Raw genomic sequence first — 22461 nt, 5'->3', positions numbered from 1 at the left:
CTCAGGGTTTTGCAATACTTGACCGTTGTCTGTGATTCTCCATAAGATGAATGGAGACGTTGCTGTGTCTTTATGTTTTCACTGCCTGACGGTCTCTTGGGCTTCATATCCTCATATTTCTCTCTCCAGATATTTGTACTTAATATTTTCTGATGATGATCTACTTCCACTGGAACACTGGATCTTCAATACCGAGGCACATCTTCTCCCTGTTCTCTGTACGAATAAAAAGGAAGTCGAAGTCAATGAAAAATAAAAAAGACATTTTATATTTTACTCTGCTCCATTCCCTTCACTGCATACCTTAATAATTCCTTTTCTGGTATTCAGGCACATGATGAATTTTTATCAGTAGGTCTGTGATTATTCTAAGTTCTAAAATTGTTTTGCAGTCTTTTATGTTTATTGTCATAGGCATGGATGGACCTAAGTCCCTTGTCATATCCTTTATTATTCAGGCAGTGGATCACAGGTTTTTACTTTTTTTAAGTAATCTCTGGAGTTCATGAAGGTATATCATTTTCACTAAACTGAATAGAATGGTATACCGATGACCTCTTAATTACAATTTTGATTTGACTGCAAAACTTTTTCCTCCTCTATGAGGAGATGACGTCTGCTTTAAGCTGTAATGTTTTGCCATGTTGCAAAAAGCCATAATAATAAATTAAATATTAAAAAAGCTTTTTCCTTTTCAATTTTATGTTAATCTGGTTTGTCTATCCACCAGAGACAGATCTTATAACTGTGACAGACAGCCTCTTTATGCGGGTCTATCATTATTTGATAGAATGTCTTCTAAAATACTTCACTCATATTGTAATTCAAATTAGAATGTCATCCCAAAAGGATCATCTCATGTTGACCTCATTTCATTGGAACCACAGTATATTTTTGTTGGTTAATTATATTAGTGTTTCCTAATTTGTGAATTAGTTCTCAAATTTTACTTTAAATGCCCTGTGTCATTTCTGGATCATGTCCTGGTTAATTTCTTCCATCCCCTACCACACGAATGGAGCTTTGGAGTTTTGCAGAGCTCTGCTATTACTGAATTATATTTTTTGAAAGAAAACAGTAGAACTTTTCATGTGTTAGCTTTTGCTTTTAACTGAGTATGTGAAAAAATTGAGTCTCTCTAAAGAAAGGGTGAGTATTTAACATGGTGTTTAGTTTGTATTTCATCTCTAAGGTTTTTTTCTTGTTCTCAAAAACAGCATTACATTTGGTTTGGGATTTTTTTTTTTTTTCAGATTTGAAAAGGGCCCTTTCTCCAATGTAGTAAATTATTTCATTTCAGTTTGTGAAAGCAGGATTTAACTCTGAAAGCAGCTTTGCTAATGTGTCTATTCATGGTCAATTGAAGAAAATCTAATAAACTTTTAGACCAAATAAGAGTATAGTACATTTTGTCCGGTCAGATTCAACACAGAGATCCCAGCTTAAAAGTGATAGGTAGGAATGGACATTCCTAATTCCCCACAGTCGTACAGCAGATCAAAGTAATTATATGATTCTTTATTAAGAAGAAGCATTCTTTTGAGATATGAGTGGCTTTCCCAAGAATACATTTGGTGGCACCTTGTGCTTTCTCATCGTATTAGTTCATGTGTATGTATCTATACTCCTAGCAAGGGCTAACGTGATGATGCATGTACCGAGGAACAGAGACTTTGAGCACCTGCACTTCCAACCTGGAGTGGTCAGATAGCTCAGTGCAGCCCCGTGAATTAGGCTGAAGCATACGAAATTGCTGCACTTGTAGTTGAGAAACTGTCCAATACCAGCAATTTCATATGCTTCGACATAATGTTTTTTAATTATTTTCTTATATCTCGGTAGACTCCATTGTTTTTAGCTGTTTCAGCTTTTGAACGTGTTTCGAAAGATTTCCTTTGTCTGAAAGGACCACCTGTGTGACCTGCTCTTTTTTTCAATATTGTACATTGGTTTATGTCAAAGAATAAATTAATAAAATTAGTAAATGAAAAAGATCCCTTAGTGCATCATTATTGCCATGTTAATGAGTTTCTGTGACCCAGAATAACTCCTTCCACTCATATCTTCAGCTCACCTTATGAAATGAATGGATAGTTGAGAGTCCTTTTTTCCCAGGACTTAAAAGCACCATGTGAGATTATCACAAAAATTGGGCCACACGTTTTTAGATGATAATTTTCACATGAATGTTCTTGGACTAGCAATTTAAATTACTTTATTTTCTTTGATTTTCAATTTGATTTGAAAGAGCACAAAGCTGATATGTATTTCTGCAGCAGATAGGATATTAAAATCAGGTCATGTGTACAAACTGCACTATAAGGTACCTTTTGTATCCTGGTATAAATAGGCGAGATGATTGTACTACATTTTGCTCTGCCAGTGGCAGGAACAAAGTTTTTCAATTCTAGAACTTGGATTTTTTAACCTAAGTCCCAAAACACCAAAAATGTAAACAAGATAAGAGATTATTATGGTGATGTAATTTAATTAAAGTTATATTTTGTGTTAATTATGTTAAACAACTGAAGTCCTTCGGTAGGCACTGTCTTTCATTCATTTTCAGCAAAACTGTGCAGTTAAGTTTACATATGTATTCACATCCTGAAAGGCGAATAATTAAAATAGCACTTAAGTTTGTGTTTCTGCATATACTGTTTTTGGTATACTGTGCACAATTAATATTACATGTATAAGTTGTATGAAATTTATAGAACTCGATGATGTTTGTCATGACTCCTTCATATGTAGTACCCATTCTTTTCATTGATTTTAATTTGTACATAAGTCTATTCTGTCATTTCCAACTTTATATAAATCTCTAATGTTATGGGAAACATAATAGATTGACACATAATTTTTAAAAACTATATTTGTAAAATTTCTCTATTGTGAATAAAGCCTTTTAATATATCTCCTCATTTGTTGTTTTTCTCCTCTTAAGTAAGCTTTTGTATATGTGGGGGGGGGGAATACGTACAATTGCAAATTGAAAAAATAGTGATTATTATTAATCCTAATAGTGAATCCATACCATACCCAGAGAATCTTGACAAAGAAACATTTCTTCATTAAAAACTTTAAGTTGCAATAAATTTTGCATATACAATTTTGATTAATCAAATATCTTATTAAGACTCCAACACAGGGGCACCTGGGTGGCTCTGTTGGTTAAGCGTCCAACTCTTGGTTTTGGCTGAGGTCATGATCTCAGGGTCCTGGGATCAAGCCCCACGTCTGGCTCTGCCCTGAACAGGCAGTCTGCTGGAGACTCTCTCTCTCCCTCTCCTTCTGCCCCCCCCCACTCTCTCTCCCTCTCTCTCAAATAAATATATAAATTTGTAAAAAAAAAAAAAAATCCAATATATTTTCAACACCAGAGCATGTAGGGTAGAGATGGAGCACTGATGGCAGAAATAGCATAAAGTGTGATCCTTGTTCTTAAGTTTACAATTCAGTCAAGGAGATCAGACTCAGCCCACCACCAAAACAAAACAAAGTGTTTAGTTACCTGTTAAATTCTGCTATAGAAATTCAGGGGAGTGGGGGGTCACTAGCATTTGAGTGTTCAAAGAAGCTTAGGGAAGAGAGAACTTTAGCCACAGGAAAGCCTCCAATATTTTTGAAAAAGCCTAGGGTTTTCAAATTCATCTTGGGACTTTTTAGAATGTTTTCAGACCTTCTGGTTGCTGTTCTCTCTGCCTAGAAATCTGTCCCCCATGTTTGTTTTTTGTTTGTTTGTTTGTTTGTTTTTAATTTTCTTAAATTTAAGTATATTTAACACAATGTGACATTAGTTTCAGGTGTATAACATGGTGATTACACAAGTCCATATACATCATACTATGCTCACCACCACTGTAGCCACCATCCGTCACCATATAACGTTATTACAATACCACTGACTGACTCTGTATTCCCTAGGCTGTACCTTTCATTCCTGTGACTTATTCCTCCCATAATTGGAAGCCTGTAGCTCCCACTCTGCTTCACCCATTTCCCTCATCCTTCTACTCTCTTCCACTCTGGCAACCACCAGTTTGTTCTGTGTTTATGGGTCTGGGTCTGTTCTTGCTCTCTTTGTTCATTTGTTTTATTTTTTAGATTCCACATGTAAGTGAAATCGTATGGTATTTGTCTTTATCTCTTACCTCACTTAGCAAAATACCTCCGGATCCATCTCTGTCCCCAGTGTTTTTGTGCCACATTCCTCACTTCATTCAGGTCTCTGCTCAGTTATCACCTTATCAGAGTGGCTTCCTTGACAAATTAATACAAAATACCCCATCACCCTTTGTTTCTTGCTCTATTTTATTTTCTACTTAGCATTTAAGAGCTCACCCTTGAAAACTGGTCTCAGGCTCTTTCTCAAGGTGTGGGTTACATATTTATTTCCTGATTCGCTTATCATCTGTCTAACACCTTAAAACTTAACCCCCGTGAGAACACAAAGTTACTTTGTTTGTCTTTCCTCCTCACCAGGTGGCCCATCCCCAGTGTCTCAAGTAGCACTTAGCACTTGGTGACACACAGGGAAATGTCTGGTGAATGGGTGACTGAATGAATGAATGGACCTTATATTCATAAGTTTTGCTATGGCTGTTTGCCAATGTTTTCTAATCAGTAAATTTTTAAAAAATATTAGGTATCAGTATTACATAACACACTGTTATTTTAAATAATCATAGGATGAGCATTTGTTTTTCTTGCTACCTATAGTCATTTTAAGGAAATATGGAGTAAATATGTGTTTATGGCTTGATTCAACTCCCAACCAACAGATTTTTTTAAACCACTTATATCGTATATGGCCCTGTGTAAAATACATAACAGAAAAAGGTAAGTCATAATTTTTCTAATACAGAGTTTTTCAGTGTTATTATTTGAATAGCCTATTGTTGTTTCTATAATTTAATCTCATAGTCCCTGTCTCATAAGAAAACTATTTCTGCAGTATCAAGTAAAGGAATTGGTTTTTCACTTAACCTATAGCTACACAAATGGGAACCTTCTGAATTTAGTTATTTGTAGCACAAATAATGTCTACTCATTGCTGACAGAATTATTAAAAGATATTCTAAACATGATTCTTATTTATACTAATCATCAACCATCCACACAGAGATGGCAGCTTGGCAGTCAATACATCTAATTTCTGATAATTATATGTAGACAGTTGCTAAAAATTTTATCAAAACTAGATACATCGTCTCTCATTTGGGCATAGAGTTCATATATCTAATTGCCATGCCAGCTCCCTCAGTTGTGGCTGAAATGTGAGGCTGGGGAGGGGTATCTTCCTTAATCTTTTTAACTGATTTAATGGACCAAAGACTGATTTCTGTTTTTTCCTGGCCCATTCCATCCACACTGGCCAACACTTGAGTCATAATCTTCAGGAAATATTTGCCAAGCATCAGATAGGCATATAGAGTATCAGAACCACATATGAGTCTAGACAGCATTTAGTCTAACTCTCTTATATTAAACATGAGAAAACTGGGGGATTTTCCCAAGGACAGGAACTGCTTTCTGTCCTGCTCTGTGCTTCCAGACACAGGGATTTGGTAAGATTTATGCTAATAAAAAAAAAAAAAGAACAATATACGACAGCATATGTTGTATCCATCCAGCCACTCCAAAATAAAGGTGTAAATTCAGAAAACTGGTCTCAGGCTTTCTCAAGGTGTCACTATCCACCTATATCAGAGTCTCTGGCAAGTCCTATTAAAATGCAGATTTTTATGCCTTTACCCCAGATTTAGCAAATCAAAATTGTGGTGGGGCCCTGGACTATCCATGTTGAACTAGTCTTCTTGTCCTCCCCATGCATGCTGAAGGTGGAAACCAGCACTGGGAGTTAGAGGGAGGTGGAAGTCCCAAAACTAGCAGGAGAAATAATGAATAAATTAGCAAGTCATGACAAGCGTATCTTGTTTCTACTTTAGGATTTAAGCACAACAACTTGAAACATATTTTGGATCACTTCGGAAACAGATTTGTCCTTTTACAAAAGCATTTCTGAACAAGAAGCCATACACCTACACATCTTAGATTCACATTGGATTTTCAAACCTAATTCTTCTTATTGAGGGAAATTTCAAAAGTATTAACTTCAATCCCTGCTGTTTTAGTCAGTGACTGTTCACTTTGCTTCCTTTCCCAATAGCTGCTTCTAAAGTCGGTTCTCAAATTGTTTCTTCTGATCTGGCTGAGTTTGAACGAGACTGTCACTTGCACAAACGACACAGAATTCCTAGTTTGGCTGTGTGCCATGTGAATATATAAGACGCTCCTGGAAACGACCTCCGAAGAATACCTTCATTTCTATCCGCGCTCATTACAATGCTAATCATCAGATTTGTTGGCTCGCCATTATTATGATCACTTTGAACCCCCTAAACATGGCATTACTTACTGAATAAATTAATGTAAATTTGTGTCACAGATCTGTGTAATTCTCCAGTGAATGCAAATTACCATGAAACCTTAGAAAACAGTAATAAATGTATAGCTTTTTAAAAAAAACTCCACATACCGGCGTATTTTGGCCTTAGGCTGTGAGCACATATTAATTCATAATTCTGCAAATAGGGCCATAAAATGTACTGCTTTCAAACAGCATTTTCCAAAACCACTGGCACCGGAGAGTTCTGTTCTGTTTTGTTTTGCTTTGCTTTTCATCTCTCCCAGGAGGACCAAGTGAATGATCCTCCTTCACAGACCCATTGGAACTTTGTTCCTGACTTTGCAACTCTTTTGTAGTTCTTTGTGGATAGAACTCCATGGCTTAGAATCACCTCTTAAAAGCAGGGTGGGAGACCACCAGATCAACTTCTTAAGGCAGACACAGTGCTTGGGTCCCATTTCATGGACACGACCACTTTGGCTTGTTGTAACCCAAGGCCTCTATTTAGTGACAGAAAAACAAACATTCTTCCGTCTTTGTGCAAAATCTCATCACCATTCTATTCGATACACACTTTAATGTCCCTGAGTAAATAACCCTAAGTCCATTTTACTGCTATTCACATTCCTCTTCTGTCTTGCTATTGCCAAACTGATAACTTTGTGTCTTATGTAGTCCTAACCAGAGCTGCAAAATTATATACATTTTAAGATCTGCCATTTAACAAATGAAGTCCCTCTAGTCTGCTTTCTTTAGATGATGCAGTGTAAAAAGGGCAGAAAGTTGGGGTGCCTGGGTGGCACAGCGGTTAAGCGTCTGCCTTCGGCTCAGGGCGTGACCCCGGCGTCGTGGGATCGAGCCCCACATCGGGCTCCTCCGCTATGAGCCTGCTTCTTCCTCTCCCCCTTCCCCTGCTTGTGTTCCCTCTCTCGCTGGCTGTCTCTCTGTCGAATATAAAAAAAAAAAAAAAGGGCAGAAAGTAGATGCAGTTGGGCAAATAGGAAGTTGACTTCGCTAAGAATCGAGACATCTGAATTCTAAACTTACCTCTCTTATTAACTTCCTGTGTGATTTGGGACAAGCATCAAAGTCTTCACATCTCAGTTTCCTCGTCTATAAAGTGAGAGGAGCGATTAGCCCATGTGTAGCAACTAGGTTATGCCCTGAATGGTGTCTGTTGTGAACAGGACACAGTAGGAACATTTCATGTGTGGACAAGAGACCACCACACCCAAATACAAGCACCCAAACCTTAGTTTCCTCATCCATAAAATGGGTGTGATAGTACCTACTTCCTGAGAATTAAAATAGCTAATATATGTACAACTTTTGGCTCTATACCTGGCAGGATTATGCCTTTATTCCTTAAGTTTCAGCCCCGATTTTCAGCTCTTACATCCTGTAAAAGAATCATCTGTCCTCTCCCTGGGGAAGTCTCCAGCTTGTTTTGTTATGACAACACATTTGCTATTATTTTTCCTGCTGTTTCCAACTACCCTTGGCTTTTTTGGATGCCATTCTTCCAGACTGTGTCAAACACATGTTACTGCTCATCTTCCAAGGTCAGAGTTTAGCACTTATTTCCTGACATAAGAAGACAGATATCCAGCTCTTTCTTCACCTGTATCATGCACTAATTGAAGACCTTTCCATTATTTTTTTATTGAAAAACAAGAGGTGTTCTTTTTTTTCCCCCAAAGATTTTATTTATTTATTTGTCAGAGAGAGAGAGAGCACAAGCAGGGGGAATGGCAGGCAGAGGGAGAGGAAGAAGCAGGCTCCCCACTGAGCAGAGAACCTGAAGCAGGACTCGATCCCAGGACCCTGAGGTCATGACCTGACCCGAAGGCAGACACTTAACCAACTGAGCCACCCAGGCACCCCACAAAAGGTGTTCCTTCAGCATTTATAGAAGAAAAGAAATAGAGATTGCCCTGCATGATTTTTGCACGCTGCCTGTTAAAACAGTGGCTACAACTTAAGAACTCCTTTTAAACTGAAATGTAGTTTTATGTTCATCCCAGAGAAGCTTTGACAACCAACAATCTCAATTTTATGAACTAGGAAGGATTGCTGAAATAACTCTTCTGGAAGAACCAGTATTGCTCCCAAAATCAGCCTATATGTTTGAAAATCACTTATAGTGACTTAAAACTAATCACATCCAAAGAAAAATGCATAGTGATTTTGATTGAGTCGATTTGTCTGCTAATCCCACTAAAAACAAAAAAGAGAAGAAGAAAGAAAAGGAGAAAGAGAAAAAGAAAAAGAAAGAAGAAAAGAAAAAAGAAAAAGAAAAAGGAAGAAAGAAAAGAAAAGAGAGAGAGAGAAAGAAAGAAGGAAAGGCCTTAGTTTCTACAGCACTGGGAACATGAATTATGTGAGAGTACCCTTCCCTCTTCTTCTGTTACTCCCCACCACAAGAACATAAGACTGTTAGATTTTTTTTTCAAGGTGTATTTATTTATTTGAAAGAGAAAGAGCATATCAGGGGAGGGGCAGAGGGAGAGAATCTTCAAGCAGACTCCCCTGCTGAACTCGATCCCACAACCCATGAGATCGTGACCCAAGCCAAAACCAGGAATCGGACACTTAACTGACTGAGCAACCCAGGCACCCCAGATGGTTTTTTTGGGTTTTGGTGGTGTTTTTGTTTTTGTTTTTTAAGAGAGAGAGAATCTTAAGCAGGTTCCACACCCAGTGCAGAGTCTGACACGGGGCTCAATCTCACAACACTGAGAAAATGACCTGAACCAAAATCAAGAGGCAGACATCTAATCGACTGAGCCACCCAGGTTCCCCCAAGACTGTTAGCTTTTAAAGAGGGGCTTCCAGATTCTGCTTAAGAAAGTACTCTAAGTTCCCCTTGCCTCTCCTGGCATGCCACACTCTTGCCACACTTCTATTCACATGCATCATACTATAGTGTCATTATTTTCACTCATTCGTTCATTCCACAAATAGTAAGCACCAAGAATATTCCAGACACTATCCTGGGTCCTAGAGATTCAGCAGGGAGCAAGTTAGACTTGCTTCTTGTTTTTATGGAGCTAAAGACTAGAACAAAGGCAAATATGCACAAAAAATTAGTAAAACTTAAAAAGGAAAATGCCAGGGCTTATTCATTAACATAAATGCAGGACTTAATATGGCAGCTGGTATGTATTTGTTCCCAACCCAACTGCCCCCGTTCCTTCCTGCACATAGGAGACACTAAGCATTTGGTAAAGAATGAAAAAATTGTTAAGAAACGGATAAAAAATCTCAAACTTCTGTTAAAAAAATATAAACATAATTTTTCATCTCGAGTTTTGCCTCCAACAGAACACAGCTCCTGCTGGGTCCTACTAACTCAAAGTTGAATGCAGATTCTATTTTTAGTGGATAATCTAGTGTTTACCTTAACTGTGAGATACCTAATTATAAGCTGTCATGAGAAAATTTGCATCATTGTACTTGCAAAAGCAAACGCACCAAAAATAGGACAGTTTCTCATCTTTCAGTATGTTCACATTATATCAATTGTCTCAGGGAAAATCCATAGGAGTCCAAGCTGTGTTCCTCCACTTTAATTGCTTCTGGAATACTGTCATTAAGATGAACAGACACATCACATAGTCTCAACTCCATTAGGGTTTGGCTTGTTTAGTTTGTTTTGGAGGTAAGGGGCTCCGTGTTTGTCATTTCAGACATCATAGATAAAGTTTGCTCAACGGCATGCCCACACATCTGGGGCTGGTTTTCTCAGGTCAGTGAAAGACTTGATGGGCACTAGCAGTGATGTCAACGATAAAGATCTCCCTCTCTAGGGTCTGCAGCCTTTCCGTAGTCCTCTCTTATAATAGGACGAAGGATTCTAGGTCTGAAGTATATCTGTTAATAATTATATGATCATATTTTTTTCTAACAAATTCATCTTGTTTTTCCAACAAATTCATCTTGTTTTTCCCGAGCTGGTCTTTTCATCAACCATTCTAACAGTGACTAACTGATTAGAATTTTCACCCTCATCCACCTTATCTTCTTGCCTCTCACTTCTAGGGGAGGCGTTAATATAAATGAGCAAATAACAGAGAGGGAGAAAAACAAAGGATCTTAGAGAAATTAATCGATCCCTGAAAATCTGACTCTTGTCACTATTATAAATCAATATACAGGATCTCTTTAAACGCTGGATAAAAAACCATATGTCAAAACCATGAACAGAACATAAATAAATATAATGACTTTACAAGATTTGGGATTTATTTTGCCACTTTAAAAAAGTATAGGATAGATTGTTTTTTTCCTTTGGTCTCCTTCATACAATGATGATTACATTAAGGAGAAGTTTCAAAAATTTCCACATTGTATATCTAGGCTTTTAACCTCTCCCAAAGATCAGATAAAGGCTGCCAAACCAAAAAGCATTCTTGGCTCCTGTACACAGCTCAATCTTTAAATAGGAGTTTCAGCACGTCCAGGCAGGAGCAAAGACTTCTCCTGAGTCTTTATCTATTGATTAACTGTAGAGGATATTCTGTTTAAAATGAATCTTGAATGCTCTCTAAAATAAGTGTTATTCTATTTTGGAGTAAAAGGTGTAAAGGGAAAAAATGAGACATATGTGCCCGTCCCCCACCCTGCAAATATACGTTACTTTACATTTTTGCCCATGGTATTTCTATAAAAAGCTAGAAACAGAAGGGAAAAAAAATCCATTTGACAATGAGAAAAATCCAAGATCAAGTGCTAATTACTACTCTACTGGGCAGAAGGCACTTGGTGAGTGGCTCCCCACTACGCATTAGGAACTGCCCTAAGATCTTTGGTTAAAATACTGATGTGCCCCGCACGTCAAAAGAGGTCATGGAGACCTTCCATTTTCCGTGATTCTGATGGTTAAGGTACCAAAATTCGTGGATAGAAACCTCAGGAGCAGGCATCACATTGTCAAGAGATCATTTAAAGTGAGAATTCCTCCAGTGTTCTTTTATGGTTGTTATCTTTGTAATTATTACAAGTGGTGTATCAGCTAGGAAAACAGAAACCACTCTGTCTCAAAAAGAAGAAATTTAACATAGGGAACTAGTTGCATAGGTAATAGGAGAGTTGAGAAGCCAAATGGGATGATGAAATCTGATTTCAAGTCAGGAATTAGCATTGGCAGGATGCCACTATCTTGGGCAGGAAATGGAAGGACACAAGGTGGAGGTGATGTCATCAAAGATCAGAAATGGTCAAAGCATGAGCTAGATCCACAATGAGGACTTTCCAGCAGGAACTGAAACTGTAGAGGAAAACAACAGCGCAACAGGAATTAGAATCATGAAGGTGATTTAACAACTGCTAGAGACACCACTAGAAACACAATGAATGGAAGAAATACCCTGGCTTCGTCCCATCTTCTACCTTCCAATCTCTACCAACACCTTCCATTGGTCAAGACTATTAGGAAAATAAGGCAAGGGAATCTGGGAAATGTAGTTCACTGAAGTGCAGATCCAAACTGAGGATGTTCAGGAAATAGATATGAGAGAAAACAGGTAAATGTCTGGCAAAAGTGACTATAGCTAGACTCACCATTTGGGATCTCTGCTTAGCTTGAGAGGTTTTCATAGAAAAAACAAGCCTTAAGACTAGCAGCTGCTAGATGAGGTGCCTGGGTGGCTCAGCTGGTTAAGCCTCTGACTCGATTTTGGCTTAGGTCATGATCTCAGGGTTTTGAGATCGGGCGCTATGCCGGGCTCCATGCTTAAGATTCCCTCTCTCTCTCTCTCCCTTTGCCTCTCCCCCTACCCCCTCCTCTAAAACAAAACAAAACAAAACAAAGCAAAAAACAAAAAACCAAACAAACAAAAACAAGACTACCAGCTGCTAGAAACTGATAGATTGGGAGCTTTGATTACAATGATCTATGCACCCTACCTGAGCTACACAGCAAAAATGTTGGACGTATTTTTGAGTCTTCATATCTCAGTAGTCAATTTGCTAGTTAATAGCCACATCTGCCCATCCATGAAATTTCAAACAAGTTTAACAAGTGCTTTCAAAGAACAGACTCAGGGAAGGAAATCTGTGAATCCATGAAGTGTTTATTCTCAGGGAACAGAAGAGCAGATTGACTTAAACCTGCAGAAAGCATGGCGATCAAAATGACTGTTGAAGAAGTCAGTGATTAAACTTGGCCGCCCTGCCTCCGATCACAGCTGATCTTAACTCCAAATTTTCATATGACTGATAGTAGCACTTCTTTAAGCCTTTAGCTGCCAACCCAAATACATCAGGCTAGTTTTATGTCCTACTTAGTGGAGCATAAAAATGATGAAAGCTAAATGATCATGCAAGAGAGAGAACTTAGATTTTTTTAAGACACTGACTCTATTAGTTTAATAGTACTCAGCAGCACAGAATCCTGTGATTTAAAAAAAGAGAAAAGAAAAAGTACTTTAAGAAAAGACACTTTGGAGCATTCTATTCTGCATTCCTCACTTGGTTTAGATGGCGATGCCTTCTCTTCCAAGCCCGGTTCAAATGTCACCTCTGAACCTTTCTCTGTCTTGCTCCTTTTTGTTCTGATAGCACTTGTACAAGCCGAAATGGTTGTACTTATTATATTATTATTGGAAGTATTTGTTGCCAGTCTAAATCTCTCTACTAGTGATTTAGATCAAAACAACCTGTCAAAAGCAATTTAACTTTACAAATTGGACAAATGTAAGTCCAGTTTGCACTGTAATTTGGTCAACAATTACTACCCCCAGTCCCTGTTGCCGAACTCGATCATTTTGTTGCAGGATGGCATTGTTTAGCAATGCTTTGTGACTCCTGAATTTAAGCATTTTTTTGTCTTTTTTTTTTTTTTTTCAGAATCAGGACTGGAGCTTTCCTTATTTTTGCTAATGTATTTTCAGCTAGTTGTTGCTACTGTGTGTTATTTGGAAAAGTTGAAACAACCAAAATACCCAGCTTAGGAGATTGGTTGAAACAAATTTGCAGTATTAGGAGGCAAACTGGAACAACTTCAAAGTCCAAAATTGATTGGCTGGAAGATAACATGTAAGTAATGTTTCCCTTTTTTATAGAAAAATATTATAATGATGCCTACTCATCCTTGACACTAGCATATAATAAGTACCTAATAAATGAGTGTGTGCTGTAGACTAAATGTGTTCCTCCAAGAGTCACACGTTGAAAACTAATTCTTGGTGTGATGATATTTGGAGCTTTTGGGAGGTAACAGTTCATGACAGTGAGCCCTCATGGATGGGACGAGTTCCCTTACGGAAGAGAACCCAGAGAGCTCCCTCACCCCTTCCACCACATGAGGAACCAGAAATCGGGCCCTCACACGACACCTCACATCAATTTTCTGGCACCCTGATCTCGACTTCCCAGCCCCCAGAACTATGAGAAATGAATGTTTATAAGCCACGCAGTCCATGGAACTTCGTTATAGCAGCCTGAATGGACTAAAAGAGCATGGATAAAATTTCTATTCTTGTTTCTCTGAGTTCGATCCATATCAATAGATGGCACTCATCCTTTGAGGCATTCAACAAATGCGTGTATATTCAAAGGTCTCTCTTTATCAAAGATTTTGCATGAATGCGCTCCTTCAAGTGTGATTCTACTAAGTTAAGATGCTATTTTTCGAAATGGGGAATAAACATTGTTTCTCTCCCTACTCTTCCCTCAGACAGTCTGTTTCTCTCATTCCCAGCTTCTCCATTCCTTACTCCTCCTCCCCAAATGTTAAGCAAAAGTCTCACTATCCATAAACCATATGCTGGGACAAAGTTATTCCTTTCATAATTTATTTTCCGCCCAACTCTTAAGAATTTCATTTAGACAACACTCCTGAGGACTCTCCATATCAGAGTTGTATATTACCGCTAAAGGCACAGGGGGAAAAAAGAATTAGCAAGCTCATAAATTGTTCTTGAGTGGTTATCTGCTTCCAAAGGCTGAATGAGAGGGTGATTACAACAGACATCCTTTATAACCGATCCTAGCAAGTGTTGACTAGTTTTATCTCCCGTTTATGGTACAGGAGATGTGAAATCTAATGTGGTATATTAATGAACATTAATGGTCTATAACCAGTTTATAACAAGAAATCAGTTAAACAAAGAAGTAATTAGCTTGTTTAAAATGTAATTAATAAAATTACTAATTCAGGTCAGGATTTAATTGCTTTTGGCAAGACGTTTGTTGGACTTACAGTAAGTTGCAAGCCCATCAGGGTACCACAGAGAAGTGGTCTTTTTACAGAACACAAATGGCCTTAAATATGGTAGGCACCCAAAAGTACCCAGGCCACAAATGGTGGAGAGTAGGCATGCTGTGGTTTTTTAAATGAAGCGCTAAAATGAAACAAAAATAATGAGGCATTTGGGGACACCTGGGTGGCTCAGTTAAGTGTCTGCCTTTGGCTCAGGTCATGATCCCAGGGGTCCTGGGATCGAGCCCTGCCTCTGGCTCCTTGTTCCACAGGGAACCTCCCTCTGCCTGCCACTCCCCCTGCTTGTGCTCTCCTGTGCTCTCTGTGTCAAATAAATAAAATCTTCAAAAAGAAGAAGAAGAAGAAGAAGAAGAAGAAGAAGAAGAAGAAGAAGAAGAAGAAGAAGAGGAAGAAGAAGAATGAGGCATTGGATTATAAGAATGGAAAGGTCATATTTTAGAGCAGTTTCCATAAAATAAATTATTTGCTGCAACATCAACCAGCAGCTTTAGTGCTGAATTTTTAAATGCCCCATGCAAATAATAATAATATCAACATTCTCAAATTTGGCTTTTTATGGCATACCTTCACATACATTATTTCCTTTAATCATTCTAATGGAGAAAATGTCATTCATATTATGTGTGTAGCATGTATACACGTTTCAGTGTGAACACAACATTTTGGCGCATTTCCAGAGTACACAAGCACTAAAGAGTATAAAGATAAGAAACCGCTAGTATGGTGTCCGATGAGCAATTGTTGACCTAGGGGCCCTCGCCACAGATGGGGTCTGTGAGGGTATGTGCATTTTTCAGGGATGAGGATCTGAAATTTTAATCAGACCCTCAAAGGGGAAAGAAGATGAGATATGTTGGAAACCACTATTCTAGAGAGATGCGACAGTCACCAAGTAAATACAGTTGGTCCAGTCAACCCAGGAGCTCCCCAAATGTAGGTTCTTCGCCCCATTTATATCCGGAGAATTTTGCTAAAGTTGCTCATTTTCCCTCCATGATGCCAGTTAACATATGGTGAAGAAGGTGAGCCTTTTTTTTTAAATCCATTTGGGAGCTTTTATTAGAATACCAAGGAAGAGATGCTCGTGTGGAACAGGCAGTTGCTACTGTGTGTGACACTCTATTTTCTGCTCGACCGGGTGAGCTCAGCCAGGGGGAAAGTGCGTCCTGATAAACTATACACTTTGGAAAGCCAACTATGGTCTCTCAAGTCACCGGAGTACTGTTTAAGAGATGTGTTTTATTCATTTGTTAGGTGATCAAAAAGTAACAATCTGAATCCTGAGACATACTTTGAAAAATTCTGTTACAAAGCAACTCATGGGGAGAAAATGTATATCCATCGGGAGCAAAATTGAATCAGCCAGCATCACCCAGGATTAATTAAAACAATGCCATGGTCATTCCAAATACTGAGATAGCTACAGATGTCAACTTTGTGCAACGGGAAATTATATAGAAGTGATTTATTTTCATTAAGTCCATTTTCTAAGTGCTGTTCCCGAGAACATGCATTGGTTTCCTGTACGTCATAAGCCAAGGCCTGATTTGTGCTTGTGTTCCAATTTTCCTCATCATAATATTTCCCCAAATACTCTGTTTTATGGTTATATGTGCAATTGATCTCTATATAGAGATTTATGTCGAAATAGATGCCACAAGCTAGGAAATGCTAAATTAATCCCATTACTCTCTTTTGTGGGAAAGAAATGCTTGTTGTTGACCAAATACCAGCCTAACAGGCTGCTCTCTGACTGGATAAATATGTTCCAGAATGGGATTCCTGAGCAGTAGGGGTGTTCATTAAAACATTAATTCCCAGGCTATCCTAGAACCACTAACACTGAGCCGCTAAGTATGAGAATAAATATGAATGTTTCCTTTCACCCAGAATCCATACAATGTGTAACTTTTTATTGCCAAGCTATCAAGATGATGATGAAAATTGTCCTTAATACCAACATAATAACAACAGGAAGAAAAACAAGAAAAGCAAAACAGAAACCAGAACCACAAGCATAACAAGTAAAAGGATCAGGTGAATGGGAGTTCAGGAGAGAATCTGTTCTAAGAAAACTGGTGAAGGGTTGGCCCAGTTCTGCCTTGACATTATGGTTTCTTCACAGTAAAGCACCTCCATCCCTAGACTCTAATTAAAAGCAAAAAAAGACAAAACCACCGAAGCAACCCAACCCTCAGGGTTCAGCTGCTTTTCTGCCCAGAGAACAGCCACCCAGATGATGCCTGGTGCCCCTGCTCCCCTGATTCTCCCTCACACCCTCTCAGGCTCTGTCCTGCCCCGGCACCTCCAGCTCGTGCCTTATAAGCCCCAGCTGTTTCCCTCCATCATTTCCTAGAGAGCAAATCCTTCCAACAAGGCCAGGAGCCAATTCTGGATTTGACAGGTGTCTGACTTGGAGAGATCTCAAGCATGTTTCTTGAGCACTCAGCGTGGGCCCGACAGCTTGTGTTATTTCCAGAAAGCCCATTCAGGACACTGCCAAGGACCGCAGAGCTTGGTGCCCTGTGACCAGGAGCATGCCACTTCATCAGAACACACGGGCTGCCAGCAGACCTGTCGCCCAGGAAAAACAAAGCAAAGCCCTGTGTTCACAGACATAAGTCTGGTCTCCCTGCTATGAGGGAGCAGTCCGATGGGGAAATCTAATTACCAGGCATCTCTCAAGCAGCCAATAATGTGCTCTTCACCAGGACAGGCCATGGGTTCTGGGATAGGAAAGCAAGATGACCAGTTTTGGAGTTTGAATCCAGCTCTGCCTCTTGCTAGATCGAGACTAGGGTGGCCTCTCTTTAAGTGATTCTTCAGCTGTTGATTGAGTGAATGCTTACCATGTGCCAATCACTATTCCAGGTGCTTGGGAGACATCAGTGGACGAACAGATGAAGCTTCCTGTTCCTGGGCAGCTGGCATTCCAGCAGAAGACAATAAACTTCATAAATACGGTGACTATTGAACATTAGAAGATGAGAACTATGGGAAAATGTAGACGTGGAGCAGGGTAAGACAATCAGGAGCGTGGGTATAGTACATGCTGTACGTGTGGCATGAAGATCAGGTGGTCAGGGTGGACCTCACTGAGAGCAAGAGATTGGAACAAAGGCATGAAGGATTTGAAGAATTAGCCAAGGAGCTCTCTGGGTTATCAGGCAAAGGGACTGCCTAAAGCCAACGACTTAAGATATAATGGGGCCGATGCCTGGGTGGCTCAGTCTGACTCTTAATTTCGGCTCAGGTCTTGATCCCAGGGTGGTGAGATCGAGCCTTGCATTGGGCCCTACGCTCAGTGATGAGTCTGCTCGAGGATTCTCTCCCTCTGCCCCTCCCCCACTTGTGCACCCTCTCTCACTCTCTCTCTATCTCCCTCTCTCAAATAAATAAATATATCTTCAAAAAAAAAAGATACAATGGAACAAGGGGATGGGGCATGGAAGATCAAGGAACGCCTAGGAGACAGGGCAGGAGTGAGGTGTGTGAGAGCATGAATGAAAAGCAGGAGGGGGCATGAAGTGCATGTGGGCCAGCAGGTTCTTGGGAAGGAGGGGGAGGAGGACACTGGAGAAGAGACAGAGAGCAGGTGGGGGCCTTCCCAGGGGAGGAATGCTAAGCACAGGGAATCTGGAGTGCTGCCCGTCTCTGGAATTCCTTGGGGGTAGGAGAAGCAAGTTGCAACTGCTCTGGCTGGGGTTCTCCCACCTATCTTGTGGCCAGTGAGAGGAAGTAAAATGCTGGCATCAAGAAGGAGAGGTCTCCCCCTACCTCAGAGGTGCAGATACTTAGATGGGCGTCTACTGCAGTCAAATTTCCAAAAGCGGGATCTCATTCCTTCACATGGACCTCCCCACCCAGGGAGGAGCTCAGCACAGTGAGGTGGTGTGGGTTCCTTCCCCTCAGACCATACACTGTGGCTTCCTTTCCAGCCCTACCCTTCAGCCTAGAGGGAGAAGATGAGCAATGACAAGAAGGGGCAGGGGCCCTAGTGGCCTTCCCAGGATCTGGTCCACTTGCATGTAAATGAATTTCAGGAATTATTCATCCAGATTGTTGCCCCGCAGCTCCCCATTCTTCTTCCCCTTCCAGGAACTAGCTGCCTGGTCCCTCCCTGTCCCACAGCAGGTTGCAGCTGAAAGTGTTTGGTCGCAGGGAGGAGACCCAATTCCTGAACCCCAGGGAAAGTGCCACCCTTGCCTGTATTTACCAAGAGAGGGCTTTGAGAGAAGACTTAGGTAGTGACTCTGAACTCAGTGCATTTTTAACTGAGTTGGGGAAACAAAACTGGCCTAAGAGACCAGGGTGAGCTTTGGGAGAGAGAGAATTAATGCATGCTAAGCGCCACTAGGGATCAGAAAGGAAGAGAGCCAGGGGACCTGGAAGATTCTATGGAAGATGAGAAATTTAAGAATAAGGCCAACAGGGCAACCAGACTCACCATGGGATGTTGAGGACAAGTTAAAAACAAGTTGCATAAGCAGGGTGGAGCCAGGCTAAGTCAGTGTTGAAAGCCAGGGGAAAAGTTCAGAATTCTCCAGGAAGAAACACAGGGTCATTGCAGATTCTCCATGTTGGGCTGCTGTTGAGGAGGGAAGCAGAGCTGCACCGCCCTCCCGGCTTCTCGCCACGCAGGGGCCTCCTCCAGACAGCGCGTCTCACACCCGATTCACCACTGGGAGCACACGCTGCCCCAGTCCCAGGGAGGGGGCAGCCACAGAGAAGGTTCTCCTTGAATGGATCGGATCTCTGGGGAAGCTTGTCGACCCTGATACTCTATTTCTGGCAGCCAAAGAACGCTGCCAGGATATGGGAAGCTCTGCATATGAAAATAATGTCAGTCGCCTCTGGAGGGAGGTTGGAAGCAAAACCGCTCTGAAAACTCACAGATGGCAAGCACAGACTGCACTGGCTTGGCACCATACTTTCTTTGTTCTTTTATTTTGCATTTCCAGGTTCCAACCACAGTGGCCCAGGAAGCGTTTCATGACGAGAGCCGGGCTGGGGGAGGGGAGGCGGACCGCGAGCGGGCCCTTCAGGGCGCGTTACTGCCTGACAGAGTCTGCCCCTCCGGCTGCTGCCAGCCCCTCACCTCGCCACGGCAGATGGTCCCCGGGACATTCGCAGCGGACCCCTCGCCTTCCGCTTCATGTCCCCTCTCATTTCGATAGCCACCTGAAGGAAGGAGCATTCTCCTCGCCCTTTGCCATCTGGTCTTATTGTACAGATAATATATACTGACTTAGAGAGAGATAATATACACTGACTTCCCCTGGCTCAAGTCCTCTTCCTTCCCTGCTCAGGCGTCGTACCCTCGTCTAATGGCAGAAAAACGGCAGGGGAGGGAAGGAAAAGGCCAGTGTATCCCCATTACCTGTTCCCCATCATCCCTCCTTCAGACGGTGGAGGTTGGGCTGGGGAGAGTGGTTGGTGCCGGGAAAAGGACTAGTTATCTACATTTTCTAGTATAAAACATAGTTCCTCTCCCTCTCTCACGGCGTCTCCCCTGGTGGAAATCCTTGATCTCTTCATTCAGTCAACAGTTAGGGCACACGGACTCACGCTCCACGGCGAGTGTCATGCTGACGTGGCTGGCCTGCGTGGCCGCTGTTCCCCAGTGACCCCCGATGCCCTCGCCGGCAGCCCCTGCACACCTCCGCTTGCCCTGTGATCATGAGCGGTGCACGGCAAGGGCCAGCTGTGTGGAGAACCTCTGGAAAAAGCCAGATGTGAGTAACCCGCCTGCCAGATGGCAGCCTCTCAGCTCTAATCTGGTTTGGTTACCAGTCAATCTTAGCCAAACTCGGGGCCTCAGCATCTCCCGGTGCTGAAGGACAGACTGAACCACAGCTGACTAATCATGCAATTTGGCAAAAGGTCAGGGAATCAAGAGGAGCCTCAGGGAGGCAGGAAGGAAGCCCCACTGGGAGCGCTGGGAAGCAGCGAGGCTCCGGAAGGGGACCGGGGGACGCGTCTGTTAAGGCAGGCGGCGGCCTGGCCTGGCACAGATGCGGTAAGCATTTGGTGGGTGCGGGGTCTGTTTTAAGGGTGATGATCTCTAGGAGACCTGCACCAGGCTCCCAAAAGCTGAGCTCCAGCCAGGGTTGAGATCGGCTCTCGGAAAAGATCACTGGCACTTTACAGGACAACATACACTGAGGCAAAGGTTAGGCTGGGAGAAGTTCCTACCTCTACTTATGAGGTATATTCTTGGGGTTTTAAAAGACAAAGCCCAGATCTGGGTTTTCCTGCCTCCCAAGGAGATGTCCCACTTAGCCGAACTGTTTGCCCACGGGCCATCAGAGGTACGGAGGACGGAGCCTCAGCGCTAAGAGGCTGGCTGCCACCGGCCACCTCTGCCTCCCACTGCCACGTTCATGAACTATATAGATTGCTCCCCTGGCATCTCCACTCTTTCACAAAAACATGGTGTTGTGCCTGTACCACAATAATCCAGGGTAATTTGGCTCAACATTGCAGAGTGTTGGCAGTGCTTAACAGCCTTGTAAAAATATATTGGCAAGGGTTGTTGGCCATGTGATAATTTTTTAAACTGCAGTGTTTGGGCTGGAGTTAAGTGTGTGTATCGTTTATTTAAAGTTCATGCTATTAATTAATAAATGTCTGCTTTAACCCTGCCTGTCATTTACTTCCAGAAAAGGGGGGAGGGGGATGTTGTTGTGTGTTTTAAAACAAAAAATGCCAGAGTAGCAGAATGAGCTACGAGTTGCTATGAACTTGGGCATGTTACCAGTGACCTAGACCCTCCCTCTGCCACCGTTCTTACCCTGTCCTTGGCTCTGGGCTCATCTCATTCCTGGGGTAAGCAGCTTCCGAACACATGACTCCAATTCCCCTGACTTCCTAAAGATTTTCTTTCTCCTGGACCAGCCAACCTCTCAGAGAACTGTAACCCATAAAATTTCTAAAAGCAGAAGCGGGCCCTTGGCATTCTGACCCTCGTGACCCTCTTCTGAGCCACATGACCATGTTGAGTGCCATCCTGAGGCACGAGCGATGGCTTATTATAGAGACCACTCAGCCTCTATCCCAGTTGCAGCTGGAGATCATAGGGCAGCAGCAGCAGCAACAGCAAGGATTTACACAGAAGCCTCCCTAGTGTAGACTCAGGACCAGGACCAGCCCCGTGTTTTTGGCCTCATAATTTCCATTCAGCCCAGTTTAAAATCTACTGTAGCCACTTAGGTCCTAGCCGGGAAAGAGCCCGGATACGCTGTCCCTCCTGCTATGGAAATTGGCGTTCGTTAGGGATTCGTTAAGGTACTAGACTAGAGCATAGCCCTCTCCTCCTCTAATGAGAGATTTTAGGCAGAAAGATCTCCCGCCACACGCTCTGTTCATAGACTCAGCATGTCCCTGAGTTTGTGTGAGTCCGGAGTACTCTTCAGAGGGTTACAAGGGGCATAAACTCAGGGGGTTGCTTAGGTCGGTAGGTGTTCAGGATGACTGAAAGCTATCATAAAAATGCACTTACCTTTTATTCTTTCCACCTAAAGAGCACACTCCTGAATGGACCCCATCAATCTCCTTTCTCAAAACCCTTCTTTGGATGTCAAAGAAATGTCCAGAGCACCCAGGCTATCCCGGGGGTGGGGGAGTGGCTTTGCAAGCCTGGCTGAGAAAACAATGCCGCACGGGAGGTCGCAGGCTAGAGTAGTAGAAATGATTGGGCCACTATCTTCAAAAAAGGACAATTGGCAAACTAATACCTGATAACCTTGTTTACCTTTACCCACTAATGAAAGGCAGAATGTGCCAGTACACTGCCCTGAACAACTGGGGAGAAAAAGGTTTTTAGAAA

At 41.7% G+C, this 22461-nt stretch overlaps 1 protein-coding gene across 18 annotated transcripts in view; it reads left to right on the top strand.

Moving 5' to 3' along the window:
* Nucleotides 1–22461, top strand: part of MAN1A1 (mannosidase alpha class 1A member 1) — a 200951-nt gene that overhangs the window by 159664 nt on the left and 18826 nt on the right. For 13 of the 18 annotated variants that reach the window (XM_040627720.1, XM_040627715.1, XM_040627719.1 and 10 more), the window contains exons 12-14: nt 13259–13447; nt 17505–17596; nt 19595–20652. In XM_040627720.1, the coding sequence (XP_040483654.1) occupies nt 13259–13447; nt 17505–17596; nt 19595–19629 (316 nt within the window). In that variant the 3' untranslated portion in view covers nt 19630–20652. Of the gene's footprint in view, nt 1–129; nt 2914–6169; nt 6448–13258; nt 13448–17504; nt 17653–19594; nt 20653–22461 lie in introns of those variants that run through there. The other 5 variants (XM_040627725.1, XM_008691161.2, XM_040627726.1 and 2 more) reach the window with 4 other exon arrangements.

This window comes from Ursus maritimus, unplaced genomic scaffold (assembly GCF_017311325.1).
Source record: "Ursus maritimus isolate PB19 unplaced genomic scaffold, ASM1731132v1 scaffold_13, whole genome shotgun sequence".
NCBI lineage: Eukaryota > Metazoa > Chordata > Mammalia > Carnivora > Ursidae > Ursus > Ursus maritimus.
The sequence above is the reverse complement of the archived record's forward strand: the minus strand, read 5'-3'. Positions and strand labels throughout refer to the sequence as shown.